Source organism: Streptopelia decaocto (genome assembly GCF_964273445.1).
Source record: "Streptopelia decaocto genome assembly, contig: HAP1_SCAFFOLD_45, whole genome shotgun sequence".
Classification (NCBI taxonomy): domain Eukaryota; kingdom Metazoa; phylum Chordata; class Aves; order Columbiformes; family Columbidae; genus Streptopelia; species Streptopelia decaocto.
The window spans coordinates 926682-944202 of record NW_028117033.1 but is presented as its reverse complement, the minus strand read 5'-3'; the positions used below and the strand labels follow the sequence as shown (position 1 = coordinate 944202).

The 17521-nt window shown below is 49.9% G+C and overlaps 1 protein-coding gene and 1 long non-coding RNA gene across 4 annotated transcripts in view; one reads left to right on the top strand and one right to left on the bottom strand.

The window, feature by feature from the left end:
- LOC309451970 overlaps nucleotides 1–17521 on the bottom strand; it is a 626315-nt gene that overhangs the window by 156416 nt on the left and 452378 nt on the right. The gene's annotated exons all lie outside the window — the stretch shown is intronic.
- LOC309451948 (olfactory receptor 14J1-like) lies at nucleotides 16432–17364 on the top strand (the record flags this gene model as incomplete). Its single annotated transcript, XM_082076642.1, has 1 exon — nucleotides 16432–17364. One exon carries the CDS (start codon nucleotides 16432–16434, stop codon nucleotides 17362–17364), a length of 933 nt encoding a protein of 310 aa, XP_081932768.1.

Here is a 17521-nt window from a genome sequence, read left to right as displayed (position 1 = left end):
ACAATAGTTACATTCCTTAGCTCCATTTACCTTTTACAATTTAGAGATGTCAAAAACCAGTATAAACCAGTATAATAAACATCAATCCATTATTCTATTTTCCTAAATCTAAATCAGTTAATATTCTAGCAACTTTTAAATACAACCTCTTCTAAATTCACATCTATCATAGCATTTTAACAATTTAAATGCTTCTCTAACAATATAAGCAATTACTCTAATGTGTAAGGATGCATCCTAATGGGGAGCAAGGTGGAATTTTAGCAGTGGAACCGGTTCCCATTTTGTAATTATCTCCCCAAACAAGATTCTTTTGGTACCAAATATGAATATGCAAACCAAAATACTGAGCTCAGATGTGAAAACCAAATACCCAGTTCAAATATGCAGATGGATCACAGTCACACTAATTTAAGACAATATCTCAATTTTTGCATTGCACCTTTGGGCCGCCTACTGCTCAGCCAGGCGGAGGTACCTCTAGGTCTCCCTGACAAAAAGAGTCAGCGCGCGCTGAAGCTCCATCAGCCCCCCCGCCGGACTGAGCAAGGCCGTCTTTTTTGCTTTGTTTTGTTTTCAGTGTCTCATCTGGTGCGCTACAACTGTTATTCCAAAACCTGGATTCTTTACTTGATGTGCATACGAAAAAGCCAAATTTAGTGCACCGACATGAGAGACAGCCTGTCACAGAGTTGCGCAAGTCTGAATGCCGGAACAAAGCCAGCACGCTGGATAGAAAAATAACAGCTACCACACGCAATATTTTTACGATCACATTCACGCAGTAAAGAACTAAATTACTCATGATCTTCTGAATTATCACAAAATGCACATTTTGAGTCAATGGATTCTCATGATTTAACAGACTGTGAACTTATCGTACCATATAGCACAGACCTACCAAAATTGCAACATGCTTAAACAGATACCCACAAAGAAGACAGGTTAATAAGGAAAGCATCTTGCAGACTTTAACAAGTTTTCTGACCTGTGTGTTATCAGCTAATTCTCTCTCAGCTTGTTGAAGTTCAAATCGCCCCGCCTGTAAAACTGTCTGAAATGATTTAATGATTTCTTGTAGAGATTTATTTTATCCTGCTCTTCTGGCCTCAAAAACAACATTAATTGCAACAAGATTCTATTCTCCAGACACTTTTCCCAATCATTTAACTTAAACAGCAGCCAACACTGATTTCAGTGTTTAACAAGATCTTCCTTCCTTATAATTCCGAGTGCTTTCCTAAGTTTTAAAACACCTCCCAATACTGATTTTTTAGGAACACACCTGAAAACAATTATTCCTGACCCCATATTGCAAATAAAAACCTTGACAAGAGGGAGGGAGGGAGGGAGGGAGGGGGAGGAGGGGAGGAAGGCACAGGTCTGCTGCAGCGTGAATGGGAAAAGTGGGGAGGTTTTACAGCGCACTTAAAAACAACCAGTAAATCAATTAACTCACATTCCTGACAAGCTGCTTGATTTTCAGAGAGGCAATACAAAGGAGCACATAATATGTACTGTAAAACTCGCAAATAACATGTTGATAGCAAACATCAGCATTCTCTACTGCTAATTTCAATACTAGTGCTTCCTTAACTTCTAAGTTTTCAACCTGCTTACTGATGGCCTCTTGAAGGTGGTCAATAAATTGCATGTAATTCTCATTGGGACCCTGATTAATAGTCGCAAATTATTTGGCTGCTTTGTTGGTTTCAGACACCTCTCTCATAGCTTGATATGCAAGATCTGTTGACTGCCTCAGGATTTCAGAAACTAATCGTGCCTGTAGTTGCGGTGTGTCAATTAGTGTCTCTTCCAGGAGCTGTGGGATACCTGCCCCCCCCTTTCAACGAATCCCCATCGTTCTGTCCTAAATGATCTATAGCTGTTACATTGGATAGGTCTAATTTTGCTTGAGTTTTTCATGGTCCATATCTGATCTCGGGGCAACTCGTACACATACTTAACTTTTCAAGAAAAATACTTCAAACCCTCATCCTCTTCCAAGTCATCAGATAACACAGACTTGAAGGGTGCTGGAGAATCATTAGTAACAGGGGGGTTCGGAACAGTGCACATTCTGGGCAATGCTTTCTAGCATCATAATTATTCGTATAACCTGAGTCCCCAAGTGCATCCCCTTTTCCGTCATGATCAGCATGACCGCATTGCTGACTGTTGGATTCACTCGCTAATAGCTGATCTGATCTTTCACACAGTTCTTTTCCCCAGTTCTTATCCGGCGACTCCTTCTGCTCTTTTGTAGGAGTTAGAGGGGTAGAAGGTGGTAAAGGCGGACACGAATCAGTAAAAGCACTGATATTACACTTATTTACGACTTTAGCATTCTCAGCTTTCACCAGTTCTTTTGACAAATTGTATGATTCCAGTCCTTTGGACTTCTTGATCTCTCTAGGGTCGGGTAATGGTATAGGAATCCATCCACTCGGTGATCTTCCTCCCTCCGCCCCACACTGCTGGATCATTGGGGGTGCCAACGGCACAACAGGGGATGGAGTAGGGAGCGGGTCAAAAGACACGATCCAGTAAACTTCACAGTCATTTTTAGGTTTGTTATCAGGCTGCAACGCTGGAAAAATTCCGGCAACGGCAGCCCACTCACCTTAAAGTTTTTTAAGGTGGAAATTATAAGCTTCCATGTAGTCACTAATGATTTAGTTTCTTTATCATCTCCACTGCTGACCTTATTCCATAATTTCTGCCCTTTATCATCCCAAAGTTAACGTTTAAAAGTCTTCTCGTTTTCTCCCGGGTAGCCATTAATTTTACACCAAATTAATAGTCTACATAGGCTTTTCCCTGATCTTAGTGAGACGGCGTTTGGAGTATGACGTCGGGGTCACCATTTATAGGAACGATAAAGGACTCAGCATTCCGATTCAATGTGAATCACGCAAAGCCATTTATTACAGAAACAAGCCTATATAAGGATATACGCAACTCTATTCTAATCATGCGTCCATGCTCCAAGCATGGATTCGCTAAATGAGTATCATGGGCTGTCCATGCACTGGAGCAGAAAATATCTCTTGGACCTTTTGTTTTGGGGGCAGGTCTTTATCGAGTTGTTGCCTCTTATTGACTCTTTATCAAAACCATTAATGACCTCCATAATACCCCATTTAGCTGCAGTGGAGTGCCAGTAAATTTTTTTGATAGCAAGTAATATTAGCAGCTACTTTTAGTAAGCAGCAGTGCTGAGGCACATTGCCGGGTCCTAATGGGAGCTGCCTCTGACCCTCAGAGAGCACTGAGCCGGGGCGGGGTCGCTGGTCCCAAGCGGCTTTTTTTTTACTTCAGTTTGCAAGAGGTGGGGGGGGCGCTCCCGCCCGCAGCGAGGTGGGGAGGCAGCCAACCCGGGGAAGGCGGTTGCCTGCCAGCGCTTGCGAGGCCGGGCCGGCCCGCCCCACACCACTAGGACCTGGATGTCAGGAACGGTGGCGGCGGGGGGGCGGGCAGCGGGAGGAGGTGCGCGGACAGGTGGTAGAAGCTTTACGGGGGGAAGTTTGCCTCCGTTTTTCAGGTCACGCCCGTACTGGACATGTGTTTCTAGCAGCTCTTTCAGGCTGCTCCGTTTCGCGCCGCCAGTCCCGGAGCGGTCGTCGGCACTCGCAAGGTGGGGCTTTGCTATGCCGGACCCTCCGAGTTGCCGGTACGGGGAGGGGACCGTCTGGACACCGCGGCTGGGGACAGGTCGTGGTCTCGATTGCGATGGGCAATCGGGACCGGCCGGTCAGGAGGGGAGCGGCCAGCTATAGCGAACCCACCAAGGCTCCCATGAACCGGTCGCAGCGCCACCAGTACCGGATCCCTCGGTAGGGGGTGGGGAAGCATCCGAACTACCACTTAACAATATCCAATCACCCTCAGCACACGGGGCAAAACAAACAAAGCACGTACACGTCTCCATTTCAACGAAAGGGCGCACATCCTCTCTTTCATCCACACTGTTTTCAGTGTCGAGAAGCGGCGGGGCGGCGGGGCATTCGCTTAAAAAGCCTGCGTGCTTGTTTTGCCGCAAAACTTCTTCCTCTCTTTGGAAGTCAAGTTTATGCACAGCCCGCGCTAAGTTAAAGCAAACGGCCAGAACGAAACACACCGCGAGACGCCAAATTGCTGCAGAAATATTACTCAACCCTCCAAATAATTCCTCCATCTCTGATATCCTGCCGACTACGCCAAAATTGTCACGGAATATTACACGGAGGCACCCCGAGGTTAATTTAAGGGACAGCAGAGTCCAAAACAACTTTTATTAAACCGGTGAGAAACACGGTTTTAGCACTCCACAAGTGACTTAAATACAGGTTCGGATATCAGTTGAGGAAAATTATGAAGGGGCAGCAACTAATACAACAGGCGGCCCACAGTGTGCATGCATGTGGCTTCACTCAAAACAATGCCGGAGCCAGCCCTAAGCCCCGGAGAAATACACACTTGCCTAAACACGGTGCAGGATTATTTTTTACATAGATACACGCACTCGTAGTGAGTACAGGAAGTGTACACTCATGATTCCGTGAGGGTAAATTTATAATACACTCGCAATCCTGTTAGGCTTAATTTACTTACACATGCAAGTGTGCACGGAATCCTACAGGTGCTTATGTGGAAGCACGGGAGGAAGATACACTCGTGATTGTGCGAGGGGCTCTCGGCGGCCATTCGCGATTGTGCGAGGAAATAATTTATACACGTGCAAGTGTGCACAGAAGAAAAATACATGTGCAAATGTGCAAGAAAGGAATAAATATACTCGCAATCCTGCAAGAAGTTTTACTTACACACGTGGCGGCAAGGCAAGCGGAGTCTCCATCCCGGGGAGTGGGGGCGGGGGGTCCCATGGCTCCCCGTGGCAGTGGCTAAGCTCGTGCTCCGAGGGACCCGCCACAATGGGGCAGAGTCGCTGACGAGAATCCCGTTTTTATACTGGCTGATCAGATCTGACTGTCGGCACTCAAGAAGCTTCTCTGCACCCCCACACTGGTGTGGGTGCCCCTGAAGCCTTCCATCATCCCCCACACTGCCTGTGGGTGCCCAGCGGCTCGGCAGTCCCTTCTCCTAATGGGCCTGGCCAGGGTGCTCTGGGGCCACACAAAAGAAGCTGTTAGCCTCAAGTAGCAGAGAAAGAGGGAGACGTGCCTACTCCTTCCAAACTGAAGGAAGGAGGCGGGGAGAGGGGGGTTGCATTCTGCCACACTCCCTCTGCCTGGCTCCTGTGCCCTCGGTGCTGCAGGCAGAGCCCTCAGCCCTGCTGCGTGTGCAGAGGAGCTGCTCCTGGGCAGAGCTGTCTCTCTGCAGCGCTGCCGCTTCCATGAGCTCCCTGTGTCCCAGGAGCCCAGCCCAGCTCAGCAGCACAGGAGCAGCCCAAGGTGCTTTAATGACCCCTCTGGTGGGTTTGGTGCTGGGTCCATGAACATCAGACCCTGAGGGGAAGCTGAAGAAACCTTTCAAGAAGTCAAAGTCAGATGCAAACTCCAAAGTTTCTTGTAATGTTAATGGGTCACACTGAGGGACACAACTGAAGAACTGACCCCAGGGTCTGTTTAGAGCAGAAAACTGGAGGCAATGATGACAGGTCAGGAAAAGCAAAGTAAAGGTCTCTCTGATGCTGAGTAAACCTGGATGTGTTTAATTAACCAAAGGACCAAACCTTGACTCCCCTTTGGAAATCAGATTCTGTCCCTCCCATGTTACCCAGGGCCCTTCCTGGGAAAGTGTGATGTGGGGCTGTGCAAGGCCAAGGGCAGGACTATGGTCCCACACCTCCCAGGTTCCTGGCTGGGGACAAGGAGGCCATGAGGCCCCTGTGCTGCAAGGACAAGGTGTCTCCTCACAGGCATCAGAGGTGCAGACAACAGCCACAGCCAAGGGGAGAAGGAGCTCATGTCTGGTGGGGCTTTCAGCCTCTTTCCATCCCGTGATCATCTCCACGACAGCCTCTCCTGTGCTGTGGCATCCCCTGCACCTCTTTCCCTGCAGGCTGGAGACATCCCCCCTGCTGCCCCACCTTGCTCTTGTCTGAGCATCTTCCTTCCTTTGCTGAGATCTCTCCATCCTCCCCAGCTGGTCCTTGAAGGACAAAGCCTTGGGCTGATGCAGACTCCCTCTGCTGACCTGCTCCACCACAGCACTGCCCTTCCACTCACATTCCTTTCTGCTCATGTCCAGCCTGGACCTCCCCAGCTGCACTTTGGGCCATTAGTTCTTTCTCAAGCTCTTTCCCACTATGCAGAAAACCTCCACCATCTCTGAAACCACCCTTCAAGCACTCTCAGACTACTCCTGCACTGATGCAGCCTCCCCAGCACTGCTGGGCCAAAGCGGCCCAGGTCCTTCAGCACCCCACACCATGTGCACAAGGTGCTGAACCTGCCTTGACACAGCCCTGCACTCTCCAGCTCCTCCCTGCTTCTCCAACCTGGGAAGCCGCACACTGGCACACACCCGTGTGTGTGGGGTCACACCAGTGCTGAACCGAATGGGATGAGAACTGCAGGGGTCTGGGTCCCCACGCTCCTCCTCATGCAGCCCCGTGTGCAGCTGCCTTGTTCATGGTGAGCGTGCACCACGGGCTGGTGTGGGGACCTTGTAGTGCCCAGGCCCTTCTCCTCAGGGTCACTGCTCAGCGTGTCAGGTCCTGCTCTGTCCTGATGGATGGGGTTGTTCTCCTGACTTGATACATAACTGGTCACTTCCCTTTTTAAATCTTTAGAGCCTTCTGATGGGCGAAAACCAGATTTTCTCAAGGTCTGCACTCTCCCTTGACTGAAGCTCCATTTGTTCAGCTCTTAATGTTTGCATGCAGACGGCTTCTCCTGATAAGGGTGTCTCTCCTGAGATAACAGGATGAGGAGTTGAAGGGCACTACAAATACCATCTCCTGGAGAAACTGTGGGGCCTTAGGCATCTGATACTCATAATGCCAAAGGTCTGGACTTTGAGGGGAAGTTTCCCTTCATATGAGAGAGCAGCAGGAATGTGTGGAGCTCTGCCTGGGGACAGACAATGTCAGCTGAAGGTTGAGGAGTCAGCATGAGAGGGCAGAACAACATGGGCAATGTTGTGCTGACTGGACATCAGCTACAGACTCACTGATGAGGAAGAGGAATGAGATGAGGCCTCCTTCAGACAATTGAAAGAAGCCTCATGTTTCCAGGCCATGTCCTCGTGGCAGACCTGAGATATCCCAATATCTGCAAGGTACCCGCCATCCAGGAGGGTTTGGAGCTCATTGACAACATCTTCCTGACACGGGTGACTGAGGAGTCAGTGGGGTGAGGTGCCCTGTGGGACTTCACACTTAGAAACCAGAAAGAGTTGGTCAGGATGGAACAGTCAGGGATGGGAAAGTGGAGCTGAGGCTCCTGGGAGATGAGAACAAGGCCAAGAGCAGGATTTCAGGAGAGCAAGCTTTGGCCTGCTGAGGGACATGCTTGGGTCCTATGGGATATGACCTTAGTGTCTGCAGAGCTTTTCTCTCACATCTCCTCCCTCCTCTCTCCCACCTGCTGTTGTGCAGCATTTTTTACCCTTTCTCAAATACAATATCCCAGAGGTGCTGCCAGCATCACTGAGGGGCTCAGATTTGGCAAAGACTGGGTCCATCTTGGAGCAGCTGAAATCGGCTCTGTCTGGTGTTGGTCAAACTCCTGTTGTCTTCTCAGAGAGGTGACAACTGTAGCACAGCCACACTCACCCCCAGTTCCAAGACTTTGCCATGTAAGCCCAGTACAGGGTGACAACATGTTGGGTGTTACAAACTACTTGATCATGGAGAAGAAATGGAAAAGATCTTCTGTCAGTAACCTGAGGAAGACACCAGTCAATGAGCAGGTTCCTATGGGGAACTGTAATTGCTCTGACACTCACTGGCCAGGAAAAGCTGCAGGTGCCAACAGTCCAGAGGATCTTGGACCAACTGCTTAACATGGCTGCCTGGTGGGCCAACAAGGGTGATTCTCACCTGGATTGGGATCTGGGAAACAAGGAAGAGCTGGTGAGGGATGTGAACATCAGTGTCCACCTTGGCTGTCATGAGCAGGACACAGAGGGGTTCCTGGCACCAGAGGGGAGGGAGAAAGGCCAGCAGCAGAGCACAGGCTGGTGGGCTCCAGAGGAGAAGACTTGGACATACTGGGGGCTGGTGGGTGATGTGGTGACATGGTAGTACGTCTGAAGGGTGAAGGAGCTCAGGAGATATGACAAGTCTTACAGGACATCCTGCTCCAAGCACAAGAATGATCTCTCCAAGTACCCATGAACAGAAGCATTTATCTTGTGAGGCTGTTCCTCTGAACTGATGGAGCTCCATGGCACAAAGGCAGCACACAGGAAGTGGAAGCAGGGGAAGCTGCAAAGGAGAAATTTAGAAACCTTGTCCATGGATCTGGGGATGATGCCAAAGCTGCCCTGGACTTGATACCTGCACAGGAAGGGCAGCAAGATGAGCTGACAGAACTTCACTTGCAGTAAGAGAATAGACAGGGTGAACGTGGGCCTGCTGCTGAACTTCATAAGAGTAGAATCAGACGGGACTGAGGTTCTTCATGGCTTTGTTGCCTCCATCTTCACCAGCAAGGTCTCCTGGGACTTTCTTCCTGAAGGCAGGAGTCTGGAGAACACCCAGCAGTGGATGGGGCACAAGTCAGGTGTGTCCTGAGCAAACTCAGACACCGTTACAGAACAGGAGATGGGTCACTTGACCAGCTCCCCGAACACAAGTATCGCTGTGCTGTGGCACCTGAGATTGCCAGGGACACCCACCTCTTGGTCCAGAGGAGTGTGACTCCTCTTGAGGTGTCCTGGACTTCCTCGTCACTCACATGGTGATTTAGGCACCCACTTTTCCAAAACATTCAGTCTTTATCAGGAGATGTTCCAGAACAATATGAACAGGAAACTGCTGAGACCACCTGAACTGGAAAGGGAGGGGAGGGTGAGCAGGGAAGGAAATAGAAGAAATTTGGCTTAATTGCTATTTACTGTGGAAATTCTCTCTGTTTGGCTATTCCAAAAATCTCTCTAATCATCCACACCAGACTTGAAGCCTTTATGATAATGATGCACAGAAGGTTGGCTTGTAAGAGCATTTTAGATGTCAATGAGCACTCTGCTGCCATGATCCTGAACTGCAGATACTGAAAGAATGAACAAACCTCTAATGAAGTCAAAGGCAGAATCAAACCCCAAGTTTCTGAGGGTGTTTGGACCCCATGAAGGGCCATCACTGACACAGCTGTGAAGGAAACAACCAGTGCAGGGCCCTGTCCCTGGAGGCTGATGAAGGAAAGACTTGGAGACACTGGTTCCAGGTGGTGAGGGCCATGTGGAGGTGGCTCTGATGCCATTTCAGCCCTTGGTGCTTGTTCATCACCAGAATGGCTGAGCCCTGACCCCTGGGACCTGGTAGATTTTTCTCCAATGTTTTTCAAGGCTTTTCCTGTGGTCAGTGTGAGTGTTTTGTGTTTTGAGGGTGGGGTTTATGTCAACTCCTGCTGCTTTAACTGTAAGGCTCTGGTTTTCTGTGGAGTTGGAAATGCCTGTGAGCTCCTCACAACTCATCCAGCTTCTTTCATATGACTGGCAATGGTCACCAATCACCTCAATGTCCCAGTCCCAAACTTGCTTGAATCCTCTATTTGGATCCACACCCAGTCACTGCAGGAGGTTCATGGATCCACCAAGTTCATGGATGATTCCTGAGGACCATCCAAGTGTGGGAAGTGTAAGAGAGGAGCAGAGCAGGGTCATGGGCCATGGCTGAGCACAGCCACCCCAGCAGCAGCCATTCTCCATCTCCCAGGCACAGCCATGCCCACAGGATGGAAATGTCACTACCATACATGATTAGCTCAGAGAGGCCTTTCTAACTTCCATATTCCCAGGAAAATCTTCCTCCTATTCCTCCTCCACCTGCAGACATCAAATGCTTTCTATTTCTGGGCTCAGACATGGCTGGAAGGGTTCACTAAAGCCATCAGCCATCTCTTTGCTTCTCCCTGACATGCCCTGACCCTCTCCCACACCTACAATGGCCAATCATGGCTGCTCATGGGTCCCACTCCTCAGAAGAGGCCTCCAGCTTCTTGGTTCTTCCTGGTGCTTATTATAAACTTCCTCGCTCTCTCCAGCGTTCACGGTGAGCTTTCTTGTCCATAACAGCCCCTTTATGACCATGTCTTACTGTATGGTTGTGTTTGTATGATCATTTGTGCAGAAAGGGCAGTCACAGGACAGCACCCAATATGTCAAAACTGATGCCGAGTGAAATGCCGTAAAGACCCGATGAGTTCCCCCTGTGTCTGTGTCTCTCCTGGAAGGAGTCTGTCCGAAGAAGGGGATCCAGCTCCTGCCACTCTCTGCAGAGGCACATGAGCAGTGTCCATCACCTGGGGACACAAAGGGTGACTTTTGCCAGACCACCCATCATCTGACGTTAGATGTGTGCTTGTGGATGAGGTATGAAGCCCTATAGTGCAAATACCTATTTAATTGTCATTGCCAGAGGGGTGACCACAGATGCAGTGTACTATTTTACAGATATTTTAATATAAACATATTAAACATCATTTTTCTTTAAAAACTGTCATTCCTAGACAAATTACACAAACACTTGAAGGATTATTCATGCCTTTTAACATGATTATCCTCAGAAGGCCCATCAGCTTTGCATCTCAGGAAATGGGATCCAGAGTCCAAGGGCAGGATGGTTTAGGCTCTGTGCTGGGATCTGGAAACTGAAACATGCTCCAATCACCCAGCCCCCTGCCATCCTCAGTGAGGGTGTGAGACATTCTGCCAGCAAGGGCTGAACTCACAGCCATGACCAGTATCTTATGTCCAACTGCAGCCAGTGGTGTCCTGCCAGCTCAGGATTGGAGCTTCCATTGTGGGAGTTATTTAAAAGATGTGGAGATGTGGCACTTTGAGACAGGCTTTAGTGGTGGACCTGGAAGTGTTTGATTTATGGTTGGACTCCATGTTCTTAAGGGTCTTTTCCAGCCTCAATGATTCTATGTTTCTCTGGTTCTCTGATTTGGGTTGAAACCATTTCAGTTCCGTCACCTCCAGCTTCCCTCGGAGGCTGCTGTTGTGTGGCACAACTGTCCTGGCTCTCCAGGCAGGTTGGGCACTGGGTTGGTGCCTGCATTGGGAGTTTTCCCCTTCCTGGGGTAAAAGGCTGTTGAGCAAAGACAGTTGTGTTTGTGAACAGTGGTGCTGTCACTAGTAACACTAACAGGGAACTCCTTATTCTCACTGATGATCATGATGATTTAAATCTCTTTAATATCAGTCCTAACAGTCATTCTTGCTTTTCCAAGCATCTACTACACCTCAGCAGTTGTGTCTTGAAATAATTTCTTAGAACAATGCTTTTTTTCTCACTTCTTTTTTGTTTTAATCATTTAAAGACTACAACTCTTGGACAGCATTATCTCAAAATCATTCTACTTTCATAACGTTTCTCCCTTTTTCTTTTTTTCTTCCTGGTGTAAGGTGTTGTTGCCATAGGAGAATAATTTCTTTTTGAGACAAAGAAGGCCAAGGAACAGATCCCAGGTCAGTGCAAGGGCACAAAGGAAGCCAGAATCTTTATGTGTGTGCACTGACACACACTGTCACCTGCATTTCCAGTCTCTGCGGTCCCAACAGTGCAGCATAGTCTGGAGTTCTGAGCTCCCTTCATCTGCCCTGTGTGACACGTGTAAAACGGAACTACCGCAGTCCAATGGCTGGTTTTGATTCTCTTCACAGCCTGAAGCACCACATAGGTCAGGAGACAAGCCAAGATACCCAACAAGGACTCACATACCCTTCACGTAGATTTTAGGTGTTCGCTGGCGTCTCAGCAGACATGTCACATTGATATCTGGGTGCAAGGAGCTGGTCAAGGAGCTGGTCAAGTGCCTCGTTTCAGTTTCTATAATGATGGATTTGTGTCTGGCTGATGTGCTGACTCTGTACATGGATGCTGACACCTCTTGAACAACCTGCTCTGAAAGGGTTAACAACACAGGCTGTTCTTTCTGGAGAGGCATTAGGACAGCAAAAAATAAGATCTTGGCTCAGGGCAAAAGAAAAAGGATGGAAAAGATGTGGTCAGGGCTGTTTGGGGGCACTTGTAAAGCAGCCCTGCACCTCATGTGAATTACTTCTGTGCTCAGGGAGAATCTGAAAGCTTTGTCTAAACTGAAATCATGAAGGGTGTCGGGGGTCAAGACCCCGGCATGGGTTCGGGTCTACAGCGACGGAGGAAGAAATGCGGCCATCCGATGCGGATGATAAACATGCTTCAATTTATTGATACAGAGCACAGACCTTTATAGTGGTTCTATTAATTATGCCTACTCGTCAAACACCGATATGATAGCATACGTAATGAGCCCATCCCAACATACATAATGAGTCCATCCCCTTCTGTGGCCCCCCTGGTATGTGAATTCCCTCGTTATCTCGGAGCTGCATCCTGAGAATTGTTTATCCAGGCCTTTCTCAGGAGCTGCCTCCTGAGACTTGTTTGTCCAGGCCTTTCTCAGGCAATACCTTCTCACTTACCCTTGCTCAGCTCATGCTAACTGAGGCCTACTCATGCTAACTAGAATAGATCCTCTCCGTAGAGAGGGTCTCATGCCCTTTCTCTCTTGGCCATTCTCCAACAGAAGGGGATAAAAGGACAGTGTCATTCAGGCTCAAAGAGACCTCGGGAGGTTTCTTGACCAGCCTCTGCTCAAAGCAGGGTCAGACCAGATTGCTCAGGACTTTATCCAGACACATCTTGGTCACTTTCTGGGACAGAGTGGGTGCGCACTCCTGGGAAACAGCTTCCAGTGCTTGACTGTCCTCATGACTGGAAAGTTTCTCCCTTTCTACAGCACCTTTCCAAGCCCAACCATCCAGATTGTTTTTTACTCATCTACTTGCACACTGACACAGACCATTATATCCTACCTTGGGTACAAGAATATTGTGGGGGATGATGCTGGATTCCTTGCTGACTTCCAGGTAACAGACCACCACTGCTCTGCCCACGTCCACAACCTTGTCCTTTCCTCACAGAAAACAAAGAGGATGGACAGGCACAACCTGCCCTGGGTAAACCCTGTCACCGTCTCTTCCAGACTCCCAGAAATGGGGTCCCAGTGGACATGCTCTGGGGCACAACCCTTAGTTCCCCTGCTCAACCATTGGCCATTTTGAAAAGTGCACACACTGTGTGAGAGCTGCCAGTGGTCGGGGAGTCCCCCCAGTCTCCATGAGCTTTCCAAGATGGTGGAGAGTGGCCTCACAGTGACATCGTCCTGCTGTCCCAGCTCCTGGGATGCTGCCCCTGCTGTCCCATAGACTGGAGAGGATTGTGTTAGTTCCAGTGACCTCTGACTTGGACCCCATGCACTGCTGCTTGTTCTGACTCCAGTCAAAGAGATCTCAGAGACCTTGCTGCTGAAGAGGGAGAACAAGAGGACACAGGGATTCTCACCTCTTATTATATTCTTCAGTGGCCACACAGCATCTTTGTTTCTCCTTTAACTGTTCCTGCAGTAGTAACAGCTCATTATGGGGCCCTTGAATTGCCTTACAGGTCTGGGCTGAGTTTTGATGTGGACTGTTGGTGTGCTTGGAGGCTGCTGTCCTTGCAGACCAGATGAACTCACTCCTGCCACCCTGCCTGGCAGTTCATTCCATCCGTGTCACAGCTCTGTCTGCAGCACTGACATCTCCAGCTCCCCCAGTCAGGTCCCTGGCTGAGGACATTGCCTCACATCTGGGCTGAACCACCCCAGCTGTGGCACCAACCCAGCTCTGACCTGCCACAAGAAACCTGGTACCAAGTGTCCAAGAGCCCATGTGTGCAAAGGCTTTGCTGCAGAGCACAGACATGACATGGCCAAAGATTGATGAATGTCTCTCTAGACCTTGGAGTATAAAACCAGAATAAAATGCCTGAACTCATTCAACTGAAGATATTCCTCCCCGGGCTTGGAAGAATTAGATCCTTTGCTGTAATATTGCTGGTGTCCTGTCTAATGATGGGACAAGAAAAGTTGGTTCTCATACTAATTCATTGTTTAATACAAAGAACACAATGGTGTGTCTCTTCAGAGGAGAGAGAATAAACATCACTGATTACTTCAGGTTGTTTGAAAGGATGTGCTCCTGGAGCCCCAGGGACACCTGGAGGAGCCCAGAGGGGACAGAGGAAGGGACATCATGGGCTGCTCCTGTGCTGCTGAGCTGGGCTGGGCTCCTGGGACACAGGGAGCTCATGGCAGTGGCAGCACTGCAGAGAGACAGCTCTGCCCAGGAGCAGCTTCTCTGCAAAGCGCAGCAGGGCTGAGGGCTCTGCCTGCAGCACTGAGGGCACAGGAGCCAGGCACAGAGAGGAAAATGCAGTCTGGGCTGGGAGGATGGTGAGAGTTCACTGGAAATGAAATCCTCTCAGATATGAAGCCTGTGGCTGCAGGACATTGCATCTGCAAATCTTGGTAGGATCTCAGAAAGCTGTCACATTGCAGAGCCTGCGAGAGATGTAAGTACAGCTCTCAGAGATTCTCTGATCAGAGGGGAGGATGTGGTGCAGAGCAGGGGTTGCCTTCTGCACTGTCAGAGTGACAAGACGTGAATGCTGCATTCTCCCCAGGGTGGCTGTGGGGTGTAAATGTCAATGTGCAGGCAGGGATGCCCAGGGCTGTCCTGCAGAGCAGGGTCCCTGCACCCCAGGGCTGTGCCGGGCAGGGACTCTGCCGCCTGCCAGTGTCAGCGCTCAGCCTGCCCAGGAGAGCCCAACAACACTGAGGGGAGAAGCTGTGGGGGGAAGGAGCGGACCCCGGCAGGGCAGGGTCCTTCTGCTGCTGGGTTCTCCGTGGGTCGGGGCTGCTCACAGCTCCAACTCATTCCAGAATATTGACAAGAGGAGGTTTCAAGGAAAAGAAGACAAAGAGTACTACAAAATAAGGAACTTCCCTGAGTCTGTGTTTTCAGTCTCCTACTCTGGGGAATGGGTGGTGATTAAGGCCGTTCTTAATTTCAAACAAATAGTTGAGACACATGAACTGCAGTAGGTCTTCAAGAGAATCCTGGCATGCCTTGCCTGTCCTCTGCCTACGCAGAACCAGCATCACCTTTGCTGGACACCTTACACTTAATCTGACCTGTCCTGTTTTCCAGCCTGCAAACAGGAAGATGCCCCCAGGCAGTGCCCTGTGAACAGGCAGGATCTGTAGGGCCAGGGGGAGGGCACAGAGGGTGGGATGGTCTGTGAGCACTGACAGGGAAGAGACATGGACAGGGAAACACCTCCCAGGGGAGAATCTCCAGGCAGCAGGGAAATGATCAGAAATGAGAGGAAACTGAACCCAGAATTGTTATGGGAGGGAGAAGAGAGAAAAGTCCCTGTGATCCCCTGCAGTGCAGATCCCTCCTCTGGGCAGCCCCCTGGCCTCCTGTCCCACCCAGCAAAGCCTCTGCCCTCAGAGCTGCGGGCTCCAAGGCATGAAGCAGCTCCTGTGCAGCCAGAGCTCCAGTTCCTCTGCAAAGCACAGGGGCTGAGAGCAGCTGCCCAGTAGTGTTGGTGTCTGGGAGGTGGCTGCACAGCTGGGGAAGGGTGATGCTGTCTGAGTTTGTGGCTGCCTCTGCCCTGGCCTCTCTCACACCCAACCTCACCACATTTTTCTTCTTGCTCCCCTGCTCTGGGTCATTGCTGTTGGGATCTTGTTCTTGCTGTCAGGCTCTCTGGGGATGGCAGTTTCAGCTGCAGAGTCACAGCCTGATCTTGTGGGTCCTTTCCTGCAGGTGTGTCCATGGGCACACGTGTCCCACCTTTGCTCTGACCTGTGGGGTGTGGGCAATGCAGTCTGTGGGGCTGGGGAATGAGCTGAGTCTCCCTCAATCAAATCTGTCTTTATTATGCCCTTGAGGTTTCCTTCCAAGCTGTGAGCTTCCCTCCAGGATGCAAACTTGTCTTACAGCATCTTTGTTTTATCTGAAAGCCCCATGGAGAAGCAAAGAGATGCTGTACAGAGAAAATAAAGTTTGTTTTTTGAAAGGAGTCATGGGTGTTCTTGGACAAACATGGGGTTCTCAGCACTTAGGAAAGGTGATACATGTTGTGGCTCCATCTGACAAAGCTGAACCCCAGTTCTGTCCCCTGCCCCCCATTCCCATGTCCCCTGCTGCAGAGCAGGGCTGACTCCTCGGCAGCCAGCGGGCACAGCCTCTGCTCCTCATGGCACCTCCAGCCAGCACCACCCAGGGCTCAGACACCGAGCTGGAGGAAGGTCTGGAAAAGGACAAGGGGTGTGGAGAGGGGAGGGTGTGTGAGAAATGGCTTTGATTTTCCTCAGAGAAATCTCCCCTATCTAGTCACTGTCTCTTCTTCTTTGGTCAGTGCTCTGTGTCCAGAGGCTGCAGATGTCCAACAGCAGCTCCATCACCCAGTTCCTCCTCCTGCCGTTCACAGACACACGGGAGCTGCAGCTCTTGCACTTCTGGCTCTTCCTGGGCATCTACCTGGCTGCCCTCCTGGGCAATGGCCTCATCATCACCACCATAGCCTGGGACCAGCACCTCCGCACCCCCATGTACTTCTTCCTGCTCAACCTCGCCCTCCTCGACCTGGGCTCCATCTCCACCGTTGTCCCCAAGTCCATGGCCAATTCTCTGTGGGATACCAGGGTCATTTCCTACACAGGATGTGCTACACAACTCTTTCTGTTTGTCTTTTTAGCTTCAGCAGAGTATTGTCTCCTCACCATCATGTCATACGACCGCTACGTTGCCATCTGCAAACCCCTGCACTACGGGACCCTCCTGGGCAGCAGAGCTTGTGTCCACATGGCAGCAGCTGCCTGGGCCACTGGGTTTCTCAATGCTCTTCTGCACACAGCCAATACATTTTCACTGCCCCTGTGCAAGGGCAATGCCCTGGGCCAGTTCTTCTGTGAAATCCCCCAGATCCTCAAGCTCTCTTGCTCACACTCCTACCTCAGGGAACTTGGGCTTCTCATGTTTACTGCTTTTTTTTTTGAGGGATGTTTTGTGTTCATTGTGGTGTCCTATGTGCAGATCTTGAGGGCCGTGCTGAGGATCCCCTCTGAGCAGGGACGGCACAAAGCCTTTTCTACCTGCCTCCCTCACCTGGCTGTGGTCTCCCTGTTCCTCATCACTGCCTTGTTTGCCAACCTGAAGCCCCCCTCCATCTCCTCTCCATGGCTGGATCTGGTGGTGTCAGTTCTGTACTCGGTGGTGCCTCCAGCAGTGAACCCCCTCATCTACAGCATGAGGAACCAGGAGCTCAAGGATGCCCTGTGCAAACTCATATCTTACAGTTTCCTGAAGCAATAAACTGCCCATCTGCTTCTATATAGAAGTTTTAATGTAACTTGTTAGAGGTCCAGCTTGTCATCTGTATTTTCTGTTGTTTTTGGCATTTTTTTTATTCTGATAATGTTGTCATCCCCTTTCTAAATCACTGTCTGCTTTTCTTTTATAACCCCTGCTT